Source organism: Chlorocebus sabaeus, chromosome 1, assembly GCF_047675955.1.
Source record: "Chlorocebus sabaeus isolate Y175 chromosome 1, mChlSab1.0.hap1, whole genome shotgun sequence".
In the NCBI taxonomy this organism is placed as follows: Eukaryota; Metazoa; Chordata; class Mammalia; order Primates; family Cercopithecidae; genus Chlorocebus; species Chlorocebus sabaeus.
The window spans coordinates 52966604-52992879 of record NC_132904.1 but is presented as its reverse complement, the minus strand read 5'-3'; the positions used below and the strand labels follow the sequence as shown (position 1 = coordinate 52992879).

The following is a 26276-nucleotide window of genomic DNA, read 5'->3' as shown; positions in this document are numbered from 1 at the left end:
TTCATAATACATTTTAGCACATTTTCTACATACGAGACTTTTTGGCAGGATGTCCTTAGGCATAATTGTTACATATTTGATATGGATAACACAAAGGTGGGTGTCTTCAAATAGGCTAACCGGGTAGGCCTCATTTGCCTTTAGAAAAGTGTCAGGGGCTGCACTCTGGAAGTGTCGATCTGTTTTGAAGTTCTCACAGCTGATGCTAGAAGGGAAATTTGCAAGTGAGAAGTTCAGTGTACATTTGATAACTTCTGATTTTCACTGAGAGCCACAGTACAAGGCTTATAATGATGTGGTTTCTTAACCTTTCTAGTATGCAACATATTCTTGTGAGTGGCTTTTGTAGCTAGTTACTTCCTGTGTGCTTTACCACTGGCTTTTTTGTGGGCATTTGGCTTGGTAGGAACTGTAGCGTAGAGAACTCCCTATTTACTTCTCTTGGCTGAAGCTCTGCAAGCTAAAAGTGACACCGTGCTAGGCAGTGATGACTGTTGGTGGCAGTCACAGTGCAGTAACTGAGAACAACATAAGTAATGTCTTTAATTTGAGAATTAATGGAATCTTCCTAAGGATATCCACAGTGCTCCAAATAATATTTAATAAAAATAAAATATTTAATCAAGAGAAGCTCTGGATTATAAACCTAGTTCCAGGTTGCATTAATAAGTAGAATTTTTGAATGGCTCATCTCCAGAAAGATGCAGCATGTTGCTTTCGTAAATATAAATAAGCTATCAATGAATTTATATACATTTCCTTCGTTTTATAGTGTCTGTCCTTTTATGTGTTTAGATATTTTACTTGTATTGCCTTTAAGTTTACACCAGTTTATATAATCTATTATTTTATGTCTATTTATAGTACTTTGTGATAACAAGAGAATTGGTGAAAAATTATGTTTAACAACCACACCTTATTAAAATATATCTGAGAAATATTGCTTTAATTTTGATATTTTAAATTCATATGTCTTGAAATATTTATTTACCTTTAGTTATTTACCATTAACACAACACAAATGTAATTTTAAGAGTTCTAGGAAAAGTAGACAGGACACAAAAATGTTTCTACAGTTGAGTAATATGATTTTAACACTGGAAGGGAGGCAGTAGTTACGAGGCAGGAGAATAGAATCTGGACTCAGGGAACTTAAGGCCATTTCACGCTGACTTCTTAGAACTAAATTGAAAGGAAAACCCTCACTTTCCATGCTTAAGTAACAAAAGAGCCGGAGGCTACTCCCTTTTCGGACCCCTACCTTTTCTGCGTGGCAGAGGGAAAATTGAAAGTACCTCTGGTTGGTTGCAGAAAGCAACCAATCAGACGTTTGCAAAGGCGTGTAACTTTGTAACTTCACTTCAGCCTCTGGTTGGTTGGTTGTTGGCGCACAGACTGATTGCAGGCCAAATCTTCGTTTTGGCCTGCTTTCCACAACCAATCAGATGTGTGCATAGGAGAGTGACCTTTGTAGCTTCACTTCAGCCTCTGGGCACCACTTCATTTACCTGAGGTGAATACCAAGTGACCAATGGGAAACCTTTAGTGGGTATTTGGACCCAAGAAGATTCTGTATCCAGGCCCTTGAGCTGCTGCTGGTGCAGTTCCCACCCTTTGGAGTATACTTTGGTTTTCAGTACATCTCTGCTCTTGTTTCATTCTTTTCCTTGCTTTGTTAGTGCATTTTGTCCAATTGTTTGTTCAAAACGCCACGAACCTGGACATACTCCACTGGTGACGGTTAAATACTAATGTTATAGCCCCTCCATTTTCTCGGTAAGAAAAACTATAATGGCCATAGAAACTCAATAAGTTACTTAGGGTCTCAGGTAATGAAAGGGCATAAGTGAGTTTTTTTTTTTTTTTTTTTAAATCAGTATTACTGAGGTATTATTTATATATAGAAAAATTCATCCTTTTGAAGTATACAGTTTTATAAATTTTGAGAAACTTACACAGTTGTACAACCACTACCATAGTCAAAATATAGAATATATCCATCATCTCGGAAAAGTTCTCCGTTGTCTCTTCATCACCTCGAAAAAGTTCTCTGTTGTCTCTTGTAATCAGTTCCCTTCCCCTTCCTCCAGGCTCTGGTAACCACTGATCTGTTTTCTGACCTCATGTTTTACCTTTTCCAGAATGTCGTGTACATGGAATCATATAGTATGGTAGCGTTTTGGGTAGGAATTTTTTCATCTAGCATAAAGCTTTTGAGATTCATTTATGTTGTTGATTCTATCAGTAGTCTATTCCTTTTTATTGCTGAATGCTACAATTTGTTTATCCATTTACCAGCTGATAAACATTTGGGTTGTTTCCAGTTTTTGTTGATTCTGAATAAAGCTACTATAAATATTTGTATACAAGTTTTTGGGTGGACATATGTCTTCATACGGTAAGTGTATGTTTAACTTTGTAAAAAACTGCCAAACTCTCTTCTGAAATGGCTGTAACGTTTGTGCATTCTAGACAGCGATGTCTGAGAATTCTGGTTGTTCTGCATCTTTGTTATTACTTGGCAATGTCAGGTTTTTTTTAAGTTTATTATTTTTTTAACCATTTTAATAAGTGTGTAGTGGTGGTATCTGTTTGTGCTTTTAGTTTGCATTTTCCTAATGACTGATAACGTAGAGCATCTTTTCATGTGCTTAATACTGGTTTTTATTAAGCTTAATCCAGCGTCCTTTATGTATTACATATTTAAGGTTTTGCTAGGTACTGATAGGAGGGAGAGGAATAAAAAGAGTATCATCAAAGAGTTTGTGATTTATATAGGGAAAACTGATAATAATGTTAGCATGATGCTAGTTATAATTTTGGTAGGTTTTTTGAGAAAGGGATTTACATAGTAACTGACCTGGTGGAAAGGACAGTAGTTTGGGAATCAGAAAACTCAGTGGTTTGGTTTTACCTTAGTTGCTTAACCTTTCTGGTCTTTGTTTTATTCTTTCATTTGTTAAATGAATGAGTAAGACCACATAAGGTATAAGTTTTGTCTCTAAATTCTGTATCTACATAGTTTTTCTTTCCATGCAGGTTTTGAAACCTTGTGAGAAGGCTGGTCAGAAAACAAAAGATCTTTGCAGATGTTCCTCAAGGGTAGTAACTGATAGTTCTATAATAATACCTTATTTTTGTATGGTGTTACTATAATTTATAGAGCATTTTCAAGAAGTTCTCCCCTTTGATAGAAAAACTGTGTGGATGGCCGGGCACCGTGGCTCACATCTGTAATCCCAGCACTTTGGGAGGCTGAGGCAGGCGAATCATTTGAGGTCAGAAGTTCGAGACCAGCTTGGCCAACATGGCAAAATCCCATCTCTACTAAAAATACAAAAATTATCTGGGAGTGGTAGCACACGCCTGTAGTTCCAGCTACTTGGGAGGCTGAGACAGGAGAATTGCTTGAACCCGGGAGGTGTAGGCTGCAGTGAGCCAAGATCGCGCCACTGCACTCCAACCTGGTCGACAGAAGGGGGGAAAAAAAAAAGGAAAAACTGAGTGGAGGATATATTTTGTTCTTATTTATTTATTTATTTATTTATTTATTTTTGATACGGAGTTTTGCTCTTGTTGCCCAGGCTGGAGTGCAATGGTGCAATCTCCGCTCACCACAACCTCCGCTTCCCGGGTTCAAGTGATTCTCCTGCCCAGCCTACCACTGAGCAGAGGATATATTTACTTTTAGGACCCTGAGAGTGAGAGATAAGTTAAATGATTTGTGTAGGATTACACAGCTAGACGAAAAGTAGCCACTTAAGGAGTCTAGTCTAGATCTTTTGACTTTGCAGTCCATTGTTCTTGTACCATAGGTCACTCTAATAGGAAATAAACAATCTTTAAAAAGTGTTAAGTAGCATTAACATTTTTTTTAGATGTATAATTTCATGTTTAAAGTATTAAAACAATATAATATTCTAAGAATTATCCTTGCTTTTAAATAAAATGCATGGTAACAGATAATATAAACAAGCTCCCTTGATTTAGTAATAATGAGTAGAATGTTCATAACCTATAAACAAGTCAGTAATTTCACAAGCTGAGTCACTGCTTCTCAACAACAGCCTACTCACAGAGGAAATCTTAGCTGTAATCAAAAGTAAAGATAACAGAAATAGTAAAGGATGTTTTATTTCGCCTCCTGAGAATAGTTTTGGTTTCTAAGTTTAGATACCTACAGTATATTATTAGTGAGTTACCCATGGCCAATTCTATTATTAAAAGAAGCAAGGCAGAGTGGGAAGAATATTAGGATAAAAGTGAGAGGAAAAGTAATACATCACAATTTTAATGCTACAAACATGTCAGTATTTTACAGTCATCAGAAGGCCTCTGTTATTTAGAAAGACCCGTGTTCAAATGTGATGTTAGGCAAGTCACTTAAGGTTTCCCAATTTCTTTTTCTTCATCTGTAAAATAAGGAGCCTCATCTGATGTTCAAAGGTCCATCCAACTTTTATTTTATTTTATCTTATCTTATCTTAATCTATTTTTTGAGACGGAGTCCCACTCTGTCGCCCAAGCTTTAGTATAGTGACAGGATCTCCTGCAGCCTCCGCCTCCCAGATTCAAGCAATTCTTCTGCCCCAGCCTCCTGAGTAGCTGTAATTACAGGCATGTGCTACCATGCCCAGCTAATTTTGTATTTTTTAGTAGAGATGGGGTTGCACCATGTTGGCTAGGGTGGTCTCGAACTCCTGACCTCAGGTGATTCGGCTGCCTTGGCCTCCCAAAGTGCTGGGATTATAGGTGTGGGCCACCACACTCGGCCCCATCCAACTTTGAATACAGTTCTATGTTGAGTGTGATAAGCCATCTGGTTGGTTGGTTTTTAATTGTCAAAATAGGTCAATCATAGTTAAATGGATTGTAAACTATTCTTTTTAAGTTCTGAAACTTTGCATTTTTAGTTTCCTGTTAATTGAATGAGTACTTGATGTAGTTTGTTGCAACAACTAAAAATAAGTTACATAGGATCAAAAGAGTTGTATTTATTTTCTAATTTTAATACTGTGGGGTTCTGGGAGCTTATTTCATGACTGTTTTAGAATAAAATGGAATGCATTTACCTGAGGGACACCCTAATACTAGAGCACAGTGGGCAGGTATGAAAATAAGTATTTTTACAAAATTTTAAAAGTATACTTTATCCAAGTCAGCCTAGTTATGTTTTATTACTTGAGTGTTTTTATGGTATATAATTTAGAAACAAATGTCATATAGTGACATGTAATTTATAACATGTTTATTAATTTAAATTCAGAAAATTCATACCACGATACATTGAACAACACGTGCTAAAACAGATTACTTTATCACAGAATTTGTATTTAACTAGAATAATAAAGCAAATCTACTTATAATTTCTTTACTGCTTTAGGCTTTTAGAACAGGTACAAAGTCTTTTTTTTTTTTTTTGAGGAAAACACACATAGGATTTGAATTTAGGAAGCAAATTAAAACAGAGTGTGATTATCATCAGACTTCATTTCAGTAGTAAAAGCCCTTATTGCACTAAAAAATTCACAATTTAAAGTGAGATTACAAAATTTTCTGTTTCAAAATCAGTTTCTAGAAATTAGAATTTTTTAAAGCACACTTTATGCTTCTAAAAGCTTCAGCTATAACACATTATGAAATTATTTTTCTGAGTGAATATATTTTGCTTACAGAATTCTGTGTAGAACTTAGATTTTTTAATTCTGTGACTTGTTTTTACTAGTAAACATTGTAAAATAGCTGTTTTCATTTCTTAGCTAAGCAGAATTGTGCGTAAGAATCTACTTATCTTCTTATATACGTTGTGGGTTTTTTTCATGTTCTTGTTGTGTCTTTATGATTTTCTGAAGTGTTTGTGTATTCCTGACAAGTCTCCTCACATCCTTTGACATGTTTGTTTTCCTTGAGTATATAAGCAAGAGGAAATAAATTACACATTTTTAGAAAAACTGATATAAATCCTAGATAAAGAAAATAAAATTTTTTGAGAAATTTGAACCTACAGCTAGATATTCTGGATATAATTTGACAGTGGTAGAAAAGCTAAGGCTAAGAAGACTTTTCTCTTTTTTAAATTTGTATAAATGTATGGGCTACAAGTATAATTTTTTTTTCTTTATTAGACATAGGGTCTCACCATGTTGCCCAGGCTGGTCTCAAACTCTTGGGCTCAAGTGATCCTCCCACCTTGGCCTCCCAGATTATTGAGATTACAGGCATGAGCCACCACACCCAGCCTACAAGTATAATTTTATTACGTGCATAGATTGTGTAGTGATGAAGGCAGGTATTTTAGGGTATCCATTGCCTGAGTAGCATATATTGTACCCTTTAAGTAATCTCTCATCATCTACCCACCTCCCACCCACTTAGGGCTAAGAAGACTGAGCCATTTAGGGGAAATTGTAGAGGGATACTAGTGGGAATGGAGTTGAAGATAAAGTGGATACTAAGAAAGTCTTGAATTTTTATGTTAGTGTAGTTTGCATTATTTTCTGATATAGTGATTTATAGAGATGTTTATTAGAAAGGCTTGATTATTTAGAAATGTTGTGATTTGATTTTTAAATTGACGAGTCATGGGAAATGTGGTATATTTTAATAACGTACTTTAGCTTCAGTTCTCATTCACTTTAAAATGGAAGCATTCAAAACATGAAATCACAAAAATAGAAAAGTAATTTGATGCTCAAAAACTTAGAAATTGAGAAAATGCTAAAAAATTATAACTTGATTAATGTCAAATTTGATGTTTTTACTTTTAGTTCTCTTTTATTTACATTTATTCCTAAATCGAAATACACTGAGTAAAAAGTCAGATTTTTAAAAAATATGACCAGACTTGTCATATTTAATTTAAGAACGTAGCTTTCTGCCACTTACCTTCTATAGCTAACATTTTAGATTTTAAGTAAGCAAAGTGAATTTTAATACTGAAAGTAAATTTTTTGAAGGGATCCTTGAGTAATAAGCCAATTATAACTGTTCTTTAATCTTTACTGTCCACTGTCAGTATTTTAGTATTATTTAGCAAATAGGACATGTTTATTTAAATTTTCAGAATACCTACAAATACATTCTTTGTTATTTGATTATTTCTTATGCTGTGTAACTATCCTTTTAATGTTAACTTTTATATTGAATAAATCATTTATTTATTTTAATGTTTAAATTTTTCCACATTTGGCCAGTGAGAACCCTTTCACCTGATTTTTTATGACCTCTTAACATACACACACCATTCTTCGAGTGCTTGTTTTCTGGCAGTACAAGATATCCCAAATTCTTGTAATTTCTCAGCCCTAATTCTAAGATTAGCCATTTCTGCAAAGACCTCTGGGTTCTTTTTCTGAAGAATGATACTTAGAAATTGAGATCTGGGTTCTAATTGTACTACTGTTATAGTGATATCATTGCTTCTAGTCCTTTCAGTGGAAGGAGCTAGAAAATATGCACACAAACACATATATGAGTAAGAGCTGTATTTATTTTATATCTATTTCTCTCTATATATGTATGGATATATCCACTCATATTAATTTCTTTAATAAACAGTTAAAATTTTTTTATTACAAGAAAAATGTAGGAATTTATTTATGCTTCTATATATTTATACATATTTATAATATGCCTATGTATAGTATGTGTTTCTAATGTAGACATGTTGGAAACCTAGTCTGCTGGCAGTATTGCTTCTTCCACAAATTTATGGAGTTAAGATATTTATTTTTAAAAAATTTATTTTTTAAAAATTGTAAAATACACATAACATAAAATTTACCATCTTAACCGTCTTTAAGTATGTACAGTTCTGTGGTACTAAGTCCATTCTTATTGTTGTACTACCATCACCATCATCTATCCACAGAACTCTTTTCGTCTTACAAAACTGAAGCCATGTACCTATTAAACAACTTGCCATTCCTCCCTGCTCCTAACCTCTGGCAACCGCCATTCTACTTTCTATCTCTATGAATTTGACTAGTGTAGGTATCTCATATAGTATTTGTCCTTTTGTGACTGGCTTATTTCACTTAGCATGTCCTTAGGGTTTTTTTGTGTTGTGGAATTGTATCAGGATTTCATTCCTTTTTGAAACTGTGTATGTGTGTATATCATATTTATACATTATCATAGAATAAATCATATTTTATTTTTAATGTAAAGTAGATTTTTAGCATTTTTATTTCTATTTAGATAACTTTCCTTAACCATTTTCTTTTAGGTTAGGTCTGCTGACATCAAATCTCTTCGTTTTTCTTCATCTGAGAATGTCTTGATTTCTCTGTGATTCCTGAAGGATATTTTCACTGGATGTGTAATTCTGGGTTGACAGCTCTTCTTTCAGCCCTTGAAGTGTTGTGCCACTTCCTTCTGCCTCTGTTGTGATGAGATCAGAGAAATCTGCTGTCATTTGAATTGTTTTACCCTTATAGTTAAGATGAGTTTTTCCCTAAATACTTGAAAAAATCTTTCTCTGTCTTTAGTTCTTAAAGGATTTGATTATGATGCATCTTGAGATGGATTTCTTTAGGTTTACCTTATTTGGGGTTTTGTCAGCTTCTTGAGTATGTAGGTTAATGTCTTTTGCCAAATTTGGGAAGTTTTCAGCAGTTGTTTCTATGAGTACTTTTTAAACCTGCCCTCTTTCTTCTTTTCTTCCTGGATTTGAATGACATGAATGTTAGATCTTTTGTTACAGTCATGCAGGTGCTTGCCACTGATAGGGTCTGTTTTTTTTCTTTATTGTTCAAACTGGGTAATTTCCATTATTTTTATCTTCAGTTCACTGATTCTTTTGTCATCTTCATTCTGCTATTGAGCCCACCTAATTAGTTTTCATTTCAGTTTTATCTGTTATTTATTTGCTGAGACTTTCTGTTTTTTTCAGGCGTTTCATGTATGTTAGTAATTGCTTGTTGAAACACTGCTGGATCTTATGGTAATACTATGTTTAATTTTGAGAGTAACCACCAAACTGTTTTCCACAGTGGCTGCGCCATTTTACATTCCTAGCCATTTTACATTCCTACAGGAGTTCGTTTCCCCATATCGTTACCAACACTTGTTATTTATTTTCCTTATCTCTCTCTCTTTCATTTCAGTGGCCATCCTGTGGTGAGTGTGAAGTCGTTACTCTTTGTGATTTCTGATTTGCATTTCCCTGATGATTGCTGATGTTAACCATGTTTTTATGTGCTTGTTGTTTGTTTTTACATATTCTTTGGAGAAATGTTTAAGTTCTTTGTCCATTTTTTAATCAGGGTGTTTGGGTTTTCCTGTTGTTAGGTTATAAGAATTCTTTGTATATTTGGGATATTAATCTCTTATAAGATACATGGTTTGCAAATATTTCCTCCCATTCTGAGTTGTCTTTTTACTCTGATACTGCCCTTTGATGTACAAAAGTTTTAATTTTGATGAAGTCCAAGTTATTTATTTTTCTTTCGCTGCCTGTGTCTTGGTATCATGTCCAAGAAATCATTGCCAAATCCAACGTCATGAAACTTTTCCCATTTGTTTTCTTCTAAGAGTTTTTATAGTTCTAGCTCTTACATATAGGTCTTTATCTATTTTGAGTTAATCTTTGTAGCTATTCATTTCTCTCCTATCTCCTTTGTTAAAGAGAAAATAAAAGCTTCGTGACCAAAGATTGAACACTGAGTAACAATTTTACTATTAAGCTGGGAACTAGATCCAATAACAAAGGGTTGGTGGTCAGGATAAGACTGAAGGCTCAGGAGAGGGAAAGTGATAGGTTTTTTTAGAGCTGAAACCCATGAACAATTTGTTTCATATCAGATAAGCAAAGTCTGTCTGTACCTGATTAGATGGCATGTATGAGCTAATTGTTTAGGCATTGTGTTCCCCTGAGTTGGTGTTGGTTCTTCTAGAAAGTTGTCATGGTGATGAACATGGTTATAGTACTAGATGAAGATGGCACTATGGTAATTTAATAGAAATCAGGCATGCTTCACTGTCATCAGGCTGGGTGGCTAGGTCAGGATTCATCACCTTCCTTCTGGGGTCACTTTCTTTTTTCCTATAATACATTTTTTAAGGAGTTTCTTTAATGATAATCTATTGGTGACAGAAATCTCTGTTTTTACATTCCTGATAGATATTTTTGCTGTTTGTAGCTTTCTGGGATAACAGTTATTTTCTCTCACAACAATGAACATATCATGCTCCAGTCTTATGACCCACATTTTTTCCTATTGACAAATTAGGCGTTAGTCTAGTTGTTTCTTTTAAGGTAATTTGTTGTTTCTCTCTGACTGCATTTTTTTTTTTTAAATTTTTAATTTTTGCTTTTATTTTTTGAGATGAAGTTTCACTCTGTTGCCCAGGCTGGAGTACAGTGGTGCCATCTTGGCTCACTGCAACCTCTGTCTCTAGGGTTCAAGTGATTCTCCTGCCTCAGCCTCCCAAGTAGTTGGGATTACAGGTGTGTGCCACTACACCCAGCTAATTTTGTATTTTTGGTAGAGACGGGGTTTCACCATGTTGGCCATGCTGGTCTTGAACTCCTGACCTCAGGTAATCCGCCCACCTGGGCCTTTCAAAGTGTTGGGATTACAGGCCTGAGCCACTGTGCCTGGCCCTCTCTGACTACATATAAATTCTTCTTCCTTTATTTACTCTGCTTGAGATGTGTTGAGATTCTTAACTCTAAGTTCTAAGCCATTATTTATTTAAATATTCCCTCTGCTTTCATTCTCTCTCTTCAGGATAGATATTAGATCTTCTTACTCTATCCTTCATGTCTCTTAATGCTCTAATGTTTTACATCTCCGTGTCACTAGAAGTTTAGAAAATGTCTTTAGTTCTCTTACATAGAGTTCATTAATTCTTTTTTCATATATTTTAAATATGCTGTTAAATTTTGTGTTTTTAGTTTCTATTATTTTCTAGGAATTCTGCTCAGACTCAATTTTGAACCCACTTTTTTATTTCTTGAAGCATCTTAAACATTTATTTTATAATGTAACTGATAGTTTCAGTATTGAAGTTTTTGTGGATGTCATCTACTGTATTTTATTCTTAGCTGACTCTCTTTAAAATGGTATCATGTTTACGTATGCACACAGTGGTTTTTTAAAAATGTGAGCAGTTCATTTTTCTTGTACTTATGAAAATACTTTTTGTGGAAATTAGTGGCACTTTGGAATATATGTGATTCCTTCCAGGAAGAATTGATGATTGTTTCTGCCAGGTGCCTGGGAATATCTCTATTTTAGAACCATTTTCCAAGCAATTCTTGGCTTGGAGTTTTTTTTTACCACCAGATGGTGTGAATTGGGGCTGCAAATCAGCATGAAGACCAGCATGTGGTTGCACATTCTCAGGAGTACCCTCCTCCCATCAGCTCCAAGGTTTTAAACAGGCAGTCTCTTTCAGTCTCTAGGAAGGAGAGGTTGAAAAATAGTGGAATAGACAATGTTTTAACTAACTTTCCATTTGAGATAATTGTACATTTACTTGTAGTTTGGAGAAATAAAACAGAGATATCTCATGTATTCTTCACCCAATCTACGCTAATGGTAACACCTTATGGAACTATAATACAGTATCAGAACCAAGATATTGACAGTGATAGAGTCAAGATATAGAACATTTTCTTCACCACAAGGATCCCTCATGTTGCCCTTTGTAACTACACCCACTTCCGTTTCACTCCCTATTCCCTCTTTAATACCTGGCAATCACTAATCTCTTCTCCATTTCTATACTTGGTTAAGAGTGTTGTAAAAACGAAATCATAGATTGTAGAGTCTTTTGAGGTTGGTTTTTTAAAATTTAGTATAATGCTCTGGAAGTTTATTCAGGTTGTTACATATATCAATAGTTGGTTCCTATTTATTGCTTAGTAGTTTTCCATGGTATGGATGTACTGTAATCTGTTTAACCATTTAGTTGATGAAAAACATCTGGGTTTGCAGTTTTGGGCTATTGTGAGTAAAGCTGCCATAAGCATTCCTGTATTTGTTTTTGTGTGAACATAATTATTTCATCTGTGATAAATGTTGAAAAGTGCAATTTCTAAGTTGTATGGCAGTTGTATATATAGTTTTTTTTTTTTTTTTTTAAGTTACCGGACTGTTTTCCAGAGTAGCTGTACCATTTTACAGGAAGGCATGAGAGATTGTTTCTCTGCCTCTTTGCCAGTATTTGATGTTGCCACTATTTTTTTTTTTATTTTAACCATTCTGAAAACTATGTGGTAATATTTCATTGTGGTATTAATTTGCATTTATCTAATGGTTAGTATGTTGTACATCTTTTTATGTGCTTATTTGCATCTGTTTATACTCTTCATTGAAATGTCTTTTCATGATTTTTGTCTATGTTCTAATTGGATTGTTTGCTTTTTTACTGTAGGTTTTCAGAGTTCTTTATGTATTCTACATACTAATCCTTTGTTGATTATGTGGCTTGAAATATTTTCTCCCAGTCTGTAACTTTAATCCTTAAGATATCTTTGCATAGTAGACATTTTAAATTTTGATGAAGTCTTATTTATCAATTTTTCCTTTTATGGATAATGATTTTGGTGTCAAGGCTAAGGATTCTGCCTAGCCTGTATTCGGAGAACATTTTCTCCTATGTGTTTTCCTAAAGGTTTTATAGTTTTATGTTTTCCATTTATGTTTATGGTCCACATTTATGTTAATTTAAATATAAGATGGAGAGTTAGGTTGAGAATGGTTTTTTTTTTTTTTTTTTTTTTTGCTTCTGGATGTCTGAATGAAATGTTCTAGCATCATTTTTGGAAAGATTATTTTTCTTCCATTGAGTTGCTTTTGTACCTAGGCAAAAATCAGTTGTGCATATTTGTGTAGGTCTCTATTGTGACATTGATCTGTTTATCTCTCTACCAATACTACACAGTCTTGATTACTGTTGGTGTATAATAAATCTTAAAATCAGGTAAACTGAGACCTCTCACTTTATTCTTTTTCAATGTCCTTTTTGTTATTCTGATTCCTTTGCCTTTCCCTGTAAGTTTCAGGATAATCATCAAAATTTTCAAAAAGTCTTGCTGGGATTTTGATAGGATTTGCATCAAACTTTACTATGGTTTGAATATTTGTCATCTTCAAAATTCATGTGGAAATCTAGTTTCTATTATGACAGTATTGAGAGATGTCATATACCTTTAAGAGGTATTTAGATCATGAGAGCTCTGCCCTCATGAATGGACAGGAGTGGGTTCATTATTGTGGGAGTGAGTTTACCCTCTCTTTCACCCTCTTTTTGCTCTTGCACCATGTGATGCCTTTCATCATGTTATGATGTAGCAGGAAAGCCCTTGCCAGATGCCGGCATCTTGATATTGGATTTCCTAGTCTCCAAAACTGTGAGCCAAAACAATTTCTATGCTGGTAATTGGTGTATTTAGATCATTTATATTTGATATAATGATTAATATATTAGAGCTTAAGTGTGACATTTTATTTTTTTGTTTTCTGTTTCTTTTTTTTTCTCTGTTGTCTTTTTCTTGTTTTCCTCTGGGTTATTTGAACATTTGTCTAATTCTGTTTTGAGTAATTTGTAGTATTTTTCTCGTTTCCCTTAGTATAGCTTTCTTGATGGCTTCTTTAGGTATAACACAACGTATATCAACTTATCACAGTCTACTGGTGTTATTTTACTAGTTCAAGTGAAATGTAGAAACCTTATCTCCCTTTATGTATTTTTACCCTACACTCTATTTATAATTGTGTTAAATATTTGCTTGACTTGTAACCACATTAGACAATGTTTTAGTTTTTTCCTCAACTGTCAAGTCTTTAACAAAAACTCAAGAGGAGAAGGAAAATGTATTACATTTAGCTGTATTTTTACTTTCTGTGTTCTTTTTTCCTGATGTTCTAAGGTTTCTTTGATGATTTCTCTTTTGTTTAAAGAACTGTCTTTAGCTATTCTTTCCTGTAGGGTAGTGCCACTGGATGCAAATTCTTTTGAGTTTTCCTTCATCTGAGAATGTCTTGAGTTCCACTTGATTATTAAAGCAATTCCTGGGTCGTTTTTGAAGGGCATTTCTGCTGGTTATTGGATTCTGGTTTGACGGTTATTTTCTGTAAGCACCTGAAAAATACTGTGCCACTTCCTTCTGGCCTCCATGGTTTCTGGTAAGAAAATTATCCTGCTTTTCTGTTCTTTCTCTTTTCATTCTGTTTCCTCTCTTTGTTTTAATTTTAATAGTTTCTTGTGCTGTGCCAAGCATTCATTCATTCATATTCATCAGTGCTTACATTTGTTAATACCATCCATGTTATTTGTTATCTTAGATGCTGGTTTTTTTTCTCTTCATGTGGGTCATAGTTTCCTGCTTCTTTGCATGTTTATTTATTTCCAGTGGGGTGCCAAACATTGAGAATTTTACCTTGATGGGTCCTGGATGTTTTTTATTCATGCAAATATTCTTGAGTTTTGTTCTTAGATGCAGATGGTTTATTTGTAAACAGTTTGATCCTTTTGAGTTTTGCTTTTAAGCTTTCTAAGTTTGGACCAGAGTAGTCTTTAGATTAGGTCTAATTTGGTCCCAGTACTAAGACAGTACCCTTTTGAGTACCCTTATCTGATGCCCTGTGTATTACGAGATTTAAAAAATTCTGGTTGGTGGGCGGCTGAGTGCAGTGGCGCATGCATGTAATCTCAGCACTTTGGGAGGCTGAGGCGGAACATATCATGAGGTCAAGAGATTGAGACCATCCTGGCCAACATGGTGAAACCACATCTCTACTAAAAAATGCAAAAATTAACTGGGCGTGGTGGCACATGCCTGTAGTCCCAGCTACACGGGAGGCTGAGGCAGGAGAATTGCTTGAACCCAGGAGGCAGAGGTTGCAGTGAGCCGAGATTGCACCACTGCACTCCAGCCTGGCAACAGAGTGAGACTCTCTCTCTCTCTCAAAAAAAAAATTCAGATTAGTGGGAACAGGAAAGAACCAGGGATTCTTTCCTGTGGTTCTTTCCCTTGCCTCAGGCACTCTCTTTACACACATATGCTGATGAGATTTCAGCCAAACACTCTAGGGGGATGCACTGTAGGTCTCTTGGAGCTTGCTGTATGCAGAGTCTAGCTTTCTTCTGCCCTGTATCCTGCCCTGCGAATTGTAGCTCTTTCCACCCCCTGAACTCCCAACTCTGTCTTGTAACTCAGGGAGATTGCTGGACTCCACCTGGGTTCTCCCTCCCTGCACTGCAGCCTAGAAGGTGGCTCACCATTTTTGTTTCTGCTTTCACAGGGGTCATTACCTGTGTTGCCTCTTGTTCAGTGTTTGAAAATCATTGTTTCATACATTGGGAGATAAGGAGCACCAACAGGATTGGAATGTTAGATAAGATGGTGAGAGAAGGACTTGATTGAGAAATTAACTATTCTGATTATCTTTTGCTATATAACAATCTGCCCCCAGATCTAGTGACTTTTCTCATAGATGTACAGTTTGGGTAAGGTTAGGCTGAAACAGCTTGTTGCTGCTCTGCTAGACATCAGCTGGGGGCAGCAGAAAGGCTGGGGGCTGGAATCATCTGAAAGCTTCCTCACTCAACATGTAGGTGGTTGATGCTGGTTGTCTGCTGAGATCTCATTTGGGATGTGGCTGGAACATCTACACAGAGTCTTTCCAGTGGCTGCTTGGCTTCCTTCCTCACAGCATGGAGGCTGGGTTCTAATAATAAGGATCTGAGGGCCAGGAGGAAGTTATTACACCTTTTCTAATCCAGTCTTGAAAATCATGCTGTGTATTACAGGGAGTCACTAAGGCTGGTCTATATTAAAGGGGACTGGAATTAGCCTCCTACTTTTGCTGGAGGCAAGTTAGACTCCTACTTTATGTAGGGAGGCAAGTCAAAGAATTTGTGGACATGTTTTAAAGTCCCACAGCAGTGATACTTGAGCAAAGGAGGTGAGGACATCCAGGAAAAAGTATTCCAGGTACATGTACAGATACATAAAGACCCTGAAGAATAGTGGATGCCTGATAGTTTAGATTTGTTTATAGTTTACTTACCACTGCACAACATCACCTCCTTGAGGGCAGGGTGAACAGTGTTGGGAGAAGAGTGTTGAAAGATAGTTGCAGTTCAACAATTTTTTTTTTGAAGGCACCATGTATTAAAAATTCTAAAAATGAGTACATATACTTTGATCTAGTAATTCTTTCTTTAAGAAATTATCTTAAGGAAAAAGTATACAAACAAGCAATGTATTTGGAGGTGCTTAAATGCCCATTAATAGCAGATTAATTAAATTATGGTTTGTCTATATAATGGAACACTGCAGTTTTTAAACTAAATGTTTTGGCACAGAAAAATAAGTGAGTATTAAGGGACAAGAAGTAGATTTCAAATACTGGTATATAAAATTGTCCTATTCGGTTAAAAGTACTCTCTCTATATAATATGTGCATAGAATGGAGAAGATGAGGTGAGAGCAATGGTGGCTATTTTATTGCTTTTCAGAAAACTGTATGTTGCTATTATAACAGAAATATATTTCTATTGTCAAAGTAAAAGCACCTTTTAAAAGAATGTGTTGATTTCTTTTTATTAAGTAAAGAAGGGAGAATAAAACAAAATATGTACAGAAAAAGTGTAGAGTGATGTAAAATCAAGGTTTTTCAAGAGATGATCTCTTGATTATAGGTTACTTTTATTTCCTTTTATATGTTGTTGTATTAATTGTAATTTAATTGTTAAACTTACAAGAAGGAGATATATATTAAAATAAAATAGTTGTGAAGGATATTGTTAAGCAGCCTTGTTTTAAGGGTAGCTATCATGTGAAAAATTTAAATTTAGAGACTAGCAAAATCAAGAGATCTCTTGGTTTCCTTTAGTGCAGAGAACTGCAGAATTTCTTTACTGGACACAAAATATTATGTGACTTACAACATTTGATTTACACACAATTCTTAAGCTATCATTCTTTGTTAAAATGTGGCTATTTTCCATATTTATCTTATTCTTTATCACCTCTTTATCATAGATTTTTAGTAACTTTGCACATTCATGAATAAATTCTAGATGATATACTAATACTTTAATATTTTATTGCAAAAATGTTTTTAGGTTAATTGTTCTCATTTCACTGTCTTTTCCCTTTATTTTATATAAGTAATTTGTAATTCATTTTGTTCTTATATACCATAGGATGTGTTTTGGAGATGCAGACAAAATATCTTTGATGAAATGAAGAAGAAATTTTTACAGGTAGACTGCTGATGTAATTGCCTTAGTGTGATAATCAGCAGAGCAAGTAACAGCATGTTAGTATTTTTATTTAATATCAAGGCATGTCTTATGTTTTATGCTTGTTTGGCTATTTTATTTCTACCCAATTTTAATAATAAAAAAGTCACCTTAAATGAATTTGTGTCTGATAGTACCTTGTTTTTAGCTAGTGAATGAGGGAGAAAAAACTGATGGAAAAACTAAAGAACCTTTTGTTATGATGTTGGGTATGATAGTTGCCTATTTTCCCAGTTATATTTATTTTCTGAGATATTAATAATGTAGGAAATTAAATCATTTAAAAATTTACAAAGTCAAAATCCAGAAATCCTATTACTACTAAATTTCTGAGAGCCTGTGTGCACTACAGACTTAAACTTCCATGTGATGTAGCATTCTGGTATGATCTTTACTTGATACTTGATTTTTCCTTCAGTCCCTTTGCTCTGTTTTTTCCCCGGAGTTGCTCATTTAATCTCTCCTATCCTTCCCAGGTGTGGCAAGAGACCAATTAGAAAAAGATCACGTAGATAACATCAGAGTTGGCTGCGGTTTTGAGGTGGGGTGAAGGGAGGATCTTAAAAATAAAATCTCTTTTTTCAAATGTAAGTTAGGACCTTCCTTAATAGCCCTAGAAATGTTACTTGTTAAAATAAAAATGCAGAGTCTAAATGAAGCTGATAGTTTTTTTTTTTTTGAGATAGAGTTTCACTCTTATCGCCCAGGCTGGAGTGCAATGGTGCGATCTCGGCTCATGGCAACCTCTGCCTCGTGGGTTCAAGCAATTCTCCTTCCTCAGCCTCCCGAGTAGCTGGGATTACAGGTGTGCACCACCATGCCAGCTAATTTTTTACTTTTTGTAGAGACAGGGTTTTGCCATGTTGGCCAGGCTGGTCTTGAACTCCTGACCTCAGGTGATCCACCCGCCTTGGCCTCCCAAAGTGCTGAGGTGTGAGCCACCACGCCTGGCAGCTGATACATTTTATAAATTTCAACCAGCAAAAATATTCATACCATCAATTCTCTTTTAAAATCTGTGGCAATACATTAATCTTGAACTCTGGATACCCAGATGGGTAGTGCTCTAAGGCCTAATTACCTAGCTTATGGCAGCTCCTGTACCAAAAGGGAGAGAAAATGTACTTATTGTACGCGCGCGCGTGTGTGTGTGTAAAACTTGTAACTATATTATTCTTCGCAATAACATTGAAAGGAAGAAAGTCTTAGAGAGCATAGGTTGAATTTAGAGGTAAAGAGGTACCTTCATAATTTAAAAATACTTTATCTTAATTTTTTTCTCTTAGAATTATTTAAATCTTGATAATTTTGAATTTTGTTTGATATTAGCTTATATTCTATTCGCTGATGCCATTCTGAACATATACCATCAATTTTAAACCTCAGTTTGTATTCTTTAATGAGAAACACATAGGAAGTATTTTTTTGAAACAAAAATTATGATGTTATCAGAGAACTCAGATTTAAACTTGAAACTATTGGGAATGTCAAGAAAAGGAGACAAGATGACTTAAGAGGCGAAGATCCCTTCAGCGGGCTCTAAAATGTCTTAGAACTATGCCAACAACTTCTAGATGTTTCTAGCAGTTAAGTGTATCTTTGGAAGAAAACTGTTTTCAGTGGTTTTTATCCCAATATGTTTTACCTTTTATAAACAAGGATATGGTTTTATTCTTTCTACTTTTTTTTCTTTGAGACAGAGTCTCACTGTCACCCAGGCTGGAGCGCAGTGGCACAATCTCAGCTCACTGCAACCTCCACCTCCCAGGTTCAAGCGATTCTCCTGCTTCTGCCTTCTGAGTAGCTGAGGTTACAGGCATGTGCCACCATACCCAGCAAATTTTGTATTATTAGTAGAGACATGGTTTTGCCCTGTTAGCCAGGTTGATCTCGAACTCCTGACCTGAAGTGATCCTCCCACCTCGGCCTCCCAAAGTGATTACAGATGTGATCTACCTCGCCTGGCCCTTTTTACTTTTTTAAAAAGGTTTTTTTTTCTTCAGACTTTGCTAGGAAATCTAGCTTTGTTTCTGCAATGAACATAGACACTGAGCATTCTATTAGCCTATCGAGTAACTATAACTGCTGTTGACTTTCCCCCTAGTCTCACAAGTGTAATATTGCTATGAGTTGTCTGTAAAATAAGTAGTTTCAACTTTAGGATTTATACCTTTTTTTGTACTTGGCTAGATTTTCTTTGTAGAAAACTTTGTGCTCTTCAAATAGCGCATCTAAACTACATTAAATGTTTTTCTAAATGTAACATGTTTTAGGCTTTTCTAGAATTTTGCACTTGTTTTCTCTTACCTCAGGTTCATCAGAGAACTCTTTTAACTAAAAATTTTTGCTCCCTTCCCTCAATCGTGATATATCCTCAGATGCCTTTTCTTAATGTTAGACGTAGTACTTAAATGAAAAGTAGTACCCTTCCCTCCCTACCAGCACCATCATCATACTTTCCCCGCTTGAACTTGGATGTGCTTGAAGGTGTTTAGGTATATTTATTTTTTATCTGTTACTATGTAACAGTGGACGCTAAAGTTTAGTGACTTAATAGGGCAATTCGTTTATTTGTTCAGATTTCTGCGGGATGGGATTGGGGCCAGGGCTCACCAACTATTCGGTTCTGCTCCAGGTGGCATCATCTAGAATTACTTGGCTCCATTAGGTTGGTGGCAGTCATTGAATGGAATGTCCAAAAGGCTTTTCTCATACATCAGGCACCTCAGTGTCTCCACCAAGTGGCCGCTTCCTCTCTATGTGGATTGCTAGGGCCTCCTCACAGCATGCTGATCCCAGGGTAACTGATTTCTTACATGGTGGCTGGGTTATAAGAGGGAATATTCCAAGAAATACAAAAGCAGAAACTGTTGGTTTCTTAAGGCCCTACCTTAAGTTACACAGTGTCACTTCTGTCACATTCTCTTGGTCTTAGATGGTTACGTGGCCAGGTCAGTTTCTTGAGAAAAGGAAAAAGAATGGCAAAGAATTTTTTTGCTATTTTTAATTCATCTCAAGACATAATTGTTTTTACCTTTGGGCATAAGTAGGATCAGTCTTGGTTAGAGCCACAAAGAAATTAAGAAGGTAGCTGCCCTAATTTCCCATTTCCAAAAAAACCTTTTTACATTTAAATGTTTTGGAAATGTTTCTTGCATGTTTAATTTATAATGTATAGTTTTTTTTTCTCTTGAAAAGCTATTAAAAAAAATCTATTGCCATATCTTATTGGTGGTATCTTAAAATTGCAATAACAAAAAAATTGTTTTCTTCTCAGTTCCCAAATTGAAGAGGGGAAAGGAGGAGAGAAATTTTACTTTAGTATGATTACTATTAGCAATGGTGATTCTAAAATTCGAATGAAGTCCACATAATAGATTAAAGTTTAGGTGAAATAAGAATGGGCCCAGAAAGTTGAGTATAAAGTAGAATTTAGCAGTGGCTAGCTTAGAGCTTTAAAGAAGAGCAGAGCTTTTTATCTGTTTAAATCATCCTACAACGGAATTCAAGAGGAAAATGTAACTTGCTGAGAAATTCTATGTATAAGGAGTTTAAGGAAACAAAGTATATGAAGTTTTATGTAGGTGTTCATCACAGAATTATTTGTAAAAGTATAATAAAGTCTGAGTCAATAAAATAGAATTTATTAAGTAAATTATTATTAATCCATGTACTAACAAATACTACTTAGTTGTTAAAATGATGAGTTAGGAAAAGCTTTACAGGGAAAGATTGCATAATATAAGAAAGATGTTAGAAAACAGCATGTGTATTCTAATCCAGTGTTTGTGATTATGTAGCATGCATGCATAGCCCCTCTCTCTCTCTGTGTGTGTGTGTGTGTGTGTGTGTGTGTGTTTGCAGATAAGATACTTGGAAGGATATATGCCAGCATGCTAATAGTTATCTGTGGGTTATAGAGTTGCAGATTATTTCCATTTTTTCCTTTATACTCTTACTATTTTTTTAAACAGCAAAATTATGTATATGTACAGAAAAGAAGGGCTATTACTAAAAAGAATATAAGCCACACATGAGATTGAATTTTGTTTTTATATGTATAATACATTTAGTCTTCAGATAGGATTCCATTGAGGGATAATTTTCCCACATGGAAGGAGAGGCATCTGGAGTGCTTGGACCCTGAATTCACATATTTAGGGAAAGAACCAGGAACTGCTAGTGTCTGGCCATATGATGTTGCCACATCACCATTCTTATGTATGATTACTATCACAGCACTTTTGATTTCTAAATTCTTAGAGTTGTCTTCCTTTGACCATCAACTCCAGCCTATTTGAGGCTTTAAAATCTGGCTACTACAGTATTTTATACCAGGAACACTGAATCATTCAGACCTGAGCTATCCCTGAAGTATACTATTGAATCTATAAAAGTGTACCTTTTATAGTTGAAATTTATTTTGAGTTATTTACTCTTTCATCATAAACCAGCATTTTTAAAAAGATCTATGTTTTTTAGTTTAGAGTTAAAATGTGTAAAATGATCTATTAAATGTGTTAATATAACATCTAAAATGTACAGGTGAAGGCTTTTTTATCTTTTTTGAAATGTATATTGATAATGTTCTTTTGTTTCTTTTATTTTACAGAAATGTATTTTCTTTTTATTTTTTAACTAAGTTACTGGTAATTAAATATTTGGTGTGTCTGAATTGTAGTGCTACCCAATTTATTTTAAATATTATACTTTTATATCAACTTACTTTTGTTCTAAACTAATTGGAATAACTTTAAATGATCTCTTGCAAACGCAAAAGTATGTGTCACAGAAACAGATGATAATTGTTTTACTTCAACAAACAAAAAACTTTGTGGCTATCCCATCTTCAGTACTAGCTAGTTATAATTTTTCTTATTTAAAAATGGATAATATAGAAGCAACAAAAGGTTGGGGTTGATAGTGTTGTAAAAACTAAGGAAGAAATAAATTTTTGTGTAAACCACCAGTTTGTAAAGATCATACTTCTGAATAGCCCATTATGGAGATGGTGAGACATCTCCCAGTTTAATGCCACACCTGACTTTCAGGGAAAGCAAGAGATTTACATAATCAGATTTGTGTATCAGAAATACTATTCTGGGTTAAAGGAATATAAGATTGGAAGAAGTTAAACTTCTTAGGAAGCTGTTCCATAATTTTGTTGTAGGATATTCTTATTGCTGCAGGAATAAAGTGAAGGAGGTAGTTCAAGAGATATTCAAAAGGTAGAATTGACAGGATTTGGAGACTATGTGAGGTAAAGAGGGAAGGACGAGGAAGATGCTCAGTTCAGCTGTTTGGTTTCAGCAGCTAGGCAGATGATGGTGCCATTCATTGAGATAGCCATTATAGAAGGAGGGAAAGGAATTTCTTCCAATAAAGTATCTTTGATTTAGTGTTTTACCCCTGTGGAAAGTGGAAAAGTGCTGTCCCTTAACAGCTTGAGGGAGGGCATAGCTTATTTGAGAAAGTTTAAGCAGGAAGGAGAATTCGTGACCCTAATTCCTTTCTGTATTGGTAATTGAAACTGTTCCCTTGTTTTTCCCTCCCGCTCCTCCTGGCTCATCTGTTTGGATAAGCTTGTCAGCTCCCAACACATTAATAAATGGAACTTTTTGGACATCTGGACTTATGGGTACAGCAGCGTAAAGATCAGGAGATGTGGTAGCCTGTATCCCTTAGTTACAGATTTTGTAATCTTTAGACAATACTTACTGCATTTTTGCACAATTCCCATTGTTTTTTTGGGGGACCCAGAAATACTTGATTTGACTGTGGCTAGCATGGTAATGACACATTTTAAGGATCAGATTTTATAATTTTTAACTTAAAATTGCTTAAATATTACTATCTTCATGGCTTATTGACCATGGATTTACAGTTTTAAGGTGAAAGCAAATGTCTCCAAGAATGATTGTTGATTCTAAAATATGCCCTGATGTTTCCAAAACAAACTTACATGGTGCTTATATGTTTGACATATCCATTAGAATGTGTTTCAGGCTACAATAAAACAGAGAAAATAGCACAGAGAAAATACTTAATATTTTGTGAGGTCTTTTACATTTAATCATAAAATTTTATGGCTAATTATACTTTTGTTTTGTCTTGAAGATAATATATAAAGTCCTATTTTTCTTAAAATTTCAGATAGAAAATGCTGCTGAAGAACCTAGAGTCTTATGTATAATACAAGATACTACTAATTCAAAGACAGTGAATGAACGGATCACTTTAAATTTACCAGCATCTACTCCAGTCAGAAAGCTCTTTGAAGATGTGGCCAACAAAGTAGGCTACATAAATGGAACCTTTGATTTGGTGTGGGGAAATGGAATCAATACTGCTGATATGGTAAAATCCTAGACTTAAGCTTCTAAAAATGTTATTATAGCCATTGTTGTTGCTACTAATGATAATGTTAAATCCTGGAACTCTTTTTAAATCATAAACAAAAGTATAACAACTACAGTAAGAACCTATGTGCAGCTCAGTAATTGGATCCTTCGTCTTCCTTTGCCTCCATTCTGGATTTAACATTTGCTTGTCCTAAAGTTTACATAATGTCATTTCGTCAGTTTTTTCATTCATGAAAGGTGACTCTCATAATATTGTCTCAACTAAATATTCAGTAATATTGTCTGTATTTGCTGAGCAGAATGATGATCATCGTATGTTTTTCCATGGTAAAAGATTGTAAAATCATATTTTATGATCTGATTTTTGGAAAAGAAGAAAAAATATTCATAGTAAGAAAAATGGAATCGTATATGCCTCATACATTCCAACATTAACCAAGATTATCTCTTGCTGACTTTTATTTCTTTTTATTTGTGTGTCTATGTGTATTTCTGGGCAACTTTTTTTATATGTTTATTTTTCTTTGTATGGACATGTATAGCTTTTGACTTTTGACTCTCAAGCTTAAAAACATTTTTAACGACTGCAGTCTTGTCAGATCTCTTTGAGGGTATACTTTCTAATTTTAGTATTCTGTTCTATTAACTGTTTCTTTAAGTGTTTATCCTTTATCCATTGTATTTAGTTTCTCTCTTTCATGGTGTAGCATTTCTTTAAATATTTAGTGATTCTTACTTTCTGCTCATTTTTATATTTGATTTGATATACTTCTCTGTGGATGCTGATTGAACTTACCATATTCAGTTCTTGGTTGTTGTGGAAAAAGGGTGGGACATGCTGCTAGTTGTGATGTGTTAATAATTTGTTCTGGGGTTGACTGGTTTCTGACTCTTTAGGGTTAGGAGTTGATCAGTACCTAGTTAGACAGCACTGCACTGCCTCTCTGGTCACAGTGCCCACTCTTTACCCTGACAGGAAATAGGCACTGCTGTCTGCTGCATAGTCCAAGGAGAAAAAGAGAGGAGATACCAAACTGATCAGAATGCCTTTTCCCACTTGCTCACTTTTAACTGTTTCCTGGCCTCTACGTCTTGACCTTAGTCTGAAGTTCCTTACTACCTTTATCTCCACAGTAGTCTTCTCTTATAGGACCTTGGGGCTATGGTTCCCTTTAGTTTTATTTTTCCATAGATCTGATCCTGTCTGTTTTCTGTTTTTTAATTTCTCAAAATTTTTGATTTGCTAAGCATGCTTTTTTTTTTTTTTTTTTTTTTTTTTTTGACATTTTATGGACTTTTGGGGAGGATTATTGGGAGACATGTACTTAGGTCATCATTTGACCTAATTTTGTATTAATGTGTACTACCAAAATAAACAATTGCAATTACTAAAAAAATTTCTAGGAATCCTTGATAGACATCTCTCCTTGGGCCATTTTTATAAGGGCACTGATCCTATTCATGAGGGCTCCACCCTTAAGACCTAATCAGCTCCTAAGGCCCCACCACTTAATATCATTGCATTGGGGATTAGGTTTCAGCATATGAATTTTGGGGAGACATAAACCTTCAGAACACAGCAGAGGCACTGATCATTTTTGCCTGGGATTGTGGTTAAGGAAGGAGACCACTGAGTTGGATCTCATCTGCATTATTAGAATAGTATTCTAGATAGTCTTTTTTGTTTCCTTTCTCTCCATCCACCCTACATAATAGTTAGAATTATTTTCTATCATCCAAAATTGTAGCACTTACATCACCTTCTAGTTCAGTAACTGTCTATCACTGTTCATTGCCCACTGATTAAAAATCTCAGACAAGCTACTATTGGCTCTTTAAGGCTTTACTTTATACTCTTAAATCCCAGATACTGCATTGATTTATTTTCTTAACATAAATTTCCATATTTTTCTGTCTTAAGTTTTCCAGGAAAATACCTCTAACAGTCAGTGAAGTTGATTGTGTATCCCTATGGTATTTGGAGTACATATTTTAAGTTGGTTCCACAGGAGAATCAGAGATGTTTGATGTTGCCTGATTTGCCCTTAAAATCATATTATGCTTTTTATTCCATAATATATTTTTTTAAAATATAGAACTAATGTTTTAAACTGAAATTAACCAGTAAAATTGGTAGTCAGACAAGACATAGAAAGATAAACAATATTTAATCTGAGACTTTGTATAGTTTCTGGTACATCACCACATAATTTCTAGTGTCGTCCTTTTTCAGTTTAAAGGATAGTTCTGTATTGTCCTAGGTGTCTTCCCAGGTCCTATTCATCTTTTACCCTTAAAAAGCTTTACTCGATGTTTCCTCATGCTGCTTTAAATGTAATTGTTTTCTCTTTGACCTCCTATCCCCTTTGGCTGAGCCACTTATCATAGTTCCTTTTTGTTATAGGTATTATTCATCTATGTCTTTCCATTTCCAATGTAAGCATTTTCATGACAGGAACCTCGTGTAAATTTCGTATCCTCCATAAACATTCCTTCTGGGCATTCAAAAAGCAGTTGTTAAATTATCTTCCACAATAGCTTTAAATAGCTGTATGTCAGGATTACCTGTTACTCTTTCTTTAGCTATGACTGTACTCAAGAGCTCTATTTCTGTATTTTTATTTGCCTTCTGTACATTTCTACAAATAT

General features: G+C 34.8%; 1 protein-coding gene across 4 annotated transcripts in view; it reads left to right on the top strand.

Moving 5' to 3' along the window:
• Window positions 1-26276, top strand: part of USP47 (ubiquitin specific peptidase 47) — a 117995-nt gene that overhangs the window by 14359 nt on the left and 77360 nt on the right. The window contains exons 2-3 of one of the 4 annotated variants that reach the window (XM_037999713.2): window positions 17167-17282; window positions 23419-23622. The exons of 1 other annotated variant lie outside the window; for it this stretch is intronic. In XM_037999713.2, coding sequence (XP_037855641.1) covers window positions 23620-23622 — 3 coding nt within the window. In that variant the 5' untranslated portion in view covers window positions 17167-17282; window positions 23419-23619. The remainder of the gene's footprint in view (window positions 1-17166; window positions 17283-23418; window positions 23623-26276) is intronic. 2 more of the 4 variants (XM_008006648.3, XM_008006650.3) reach the window with 2 other exon arrangements.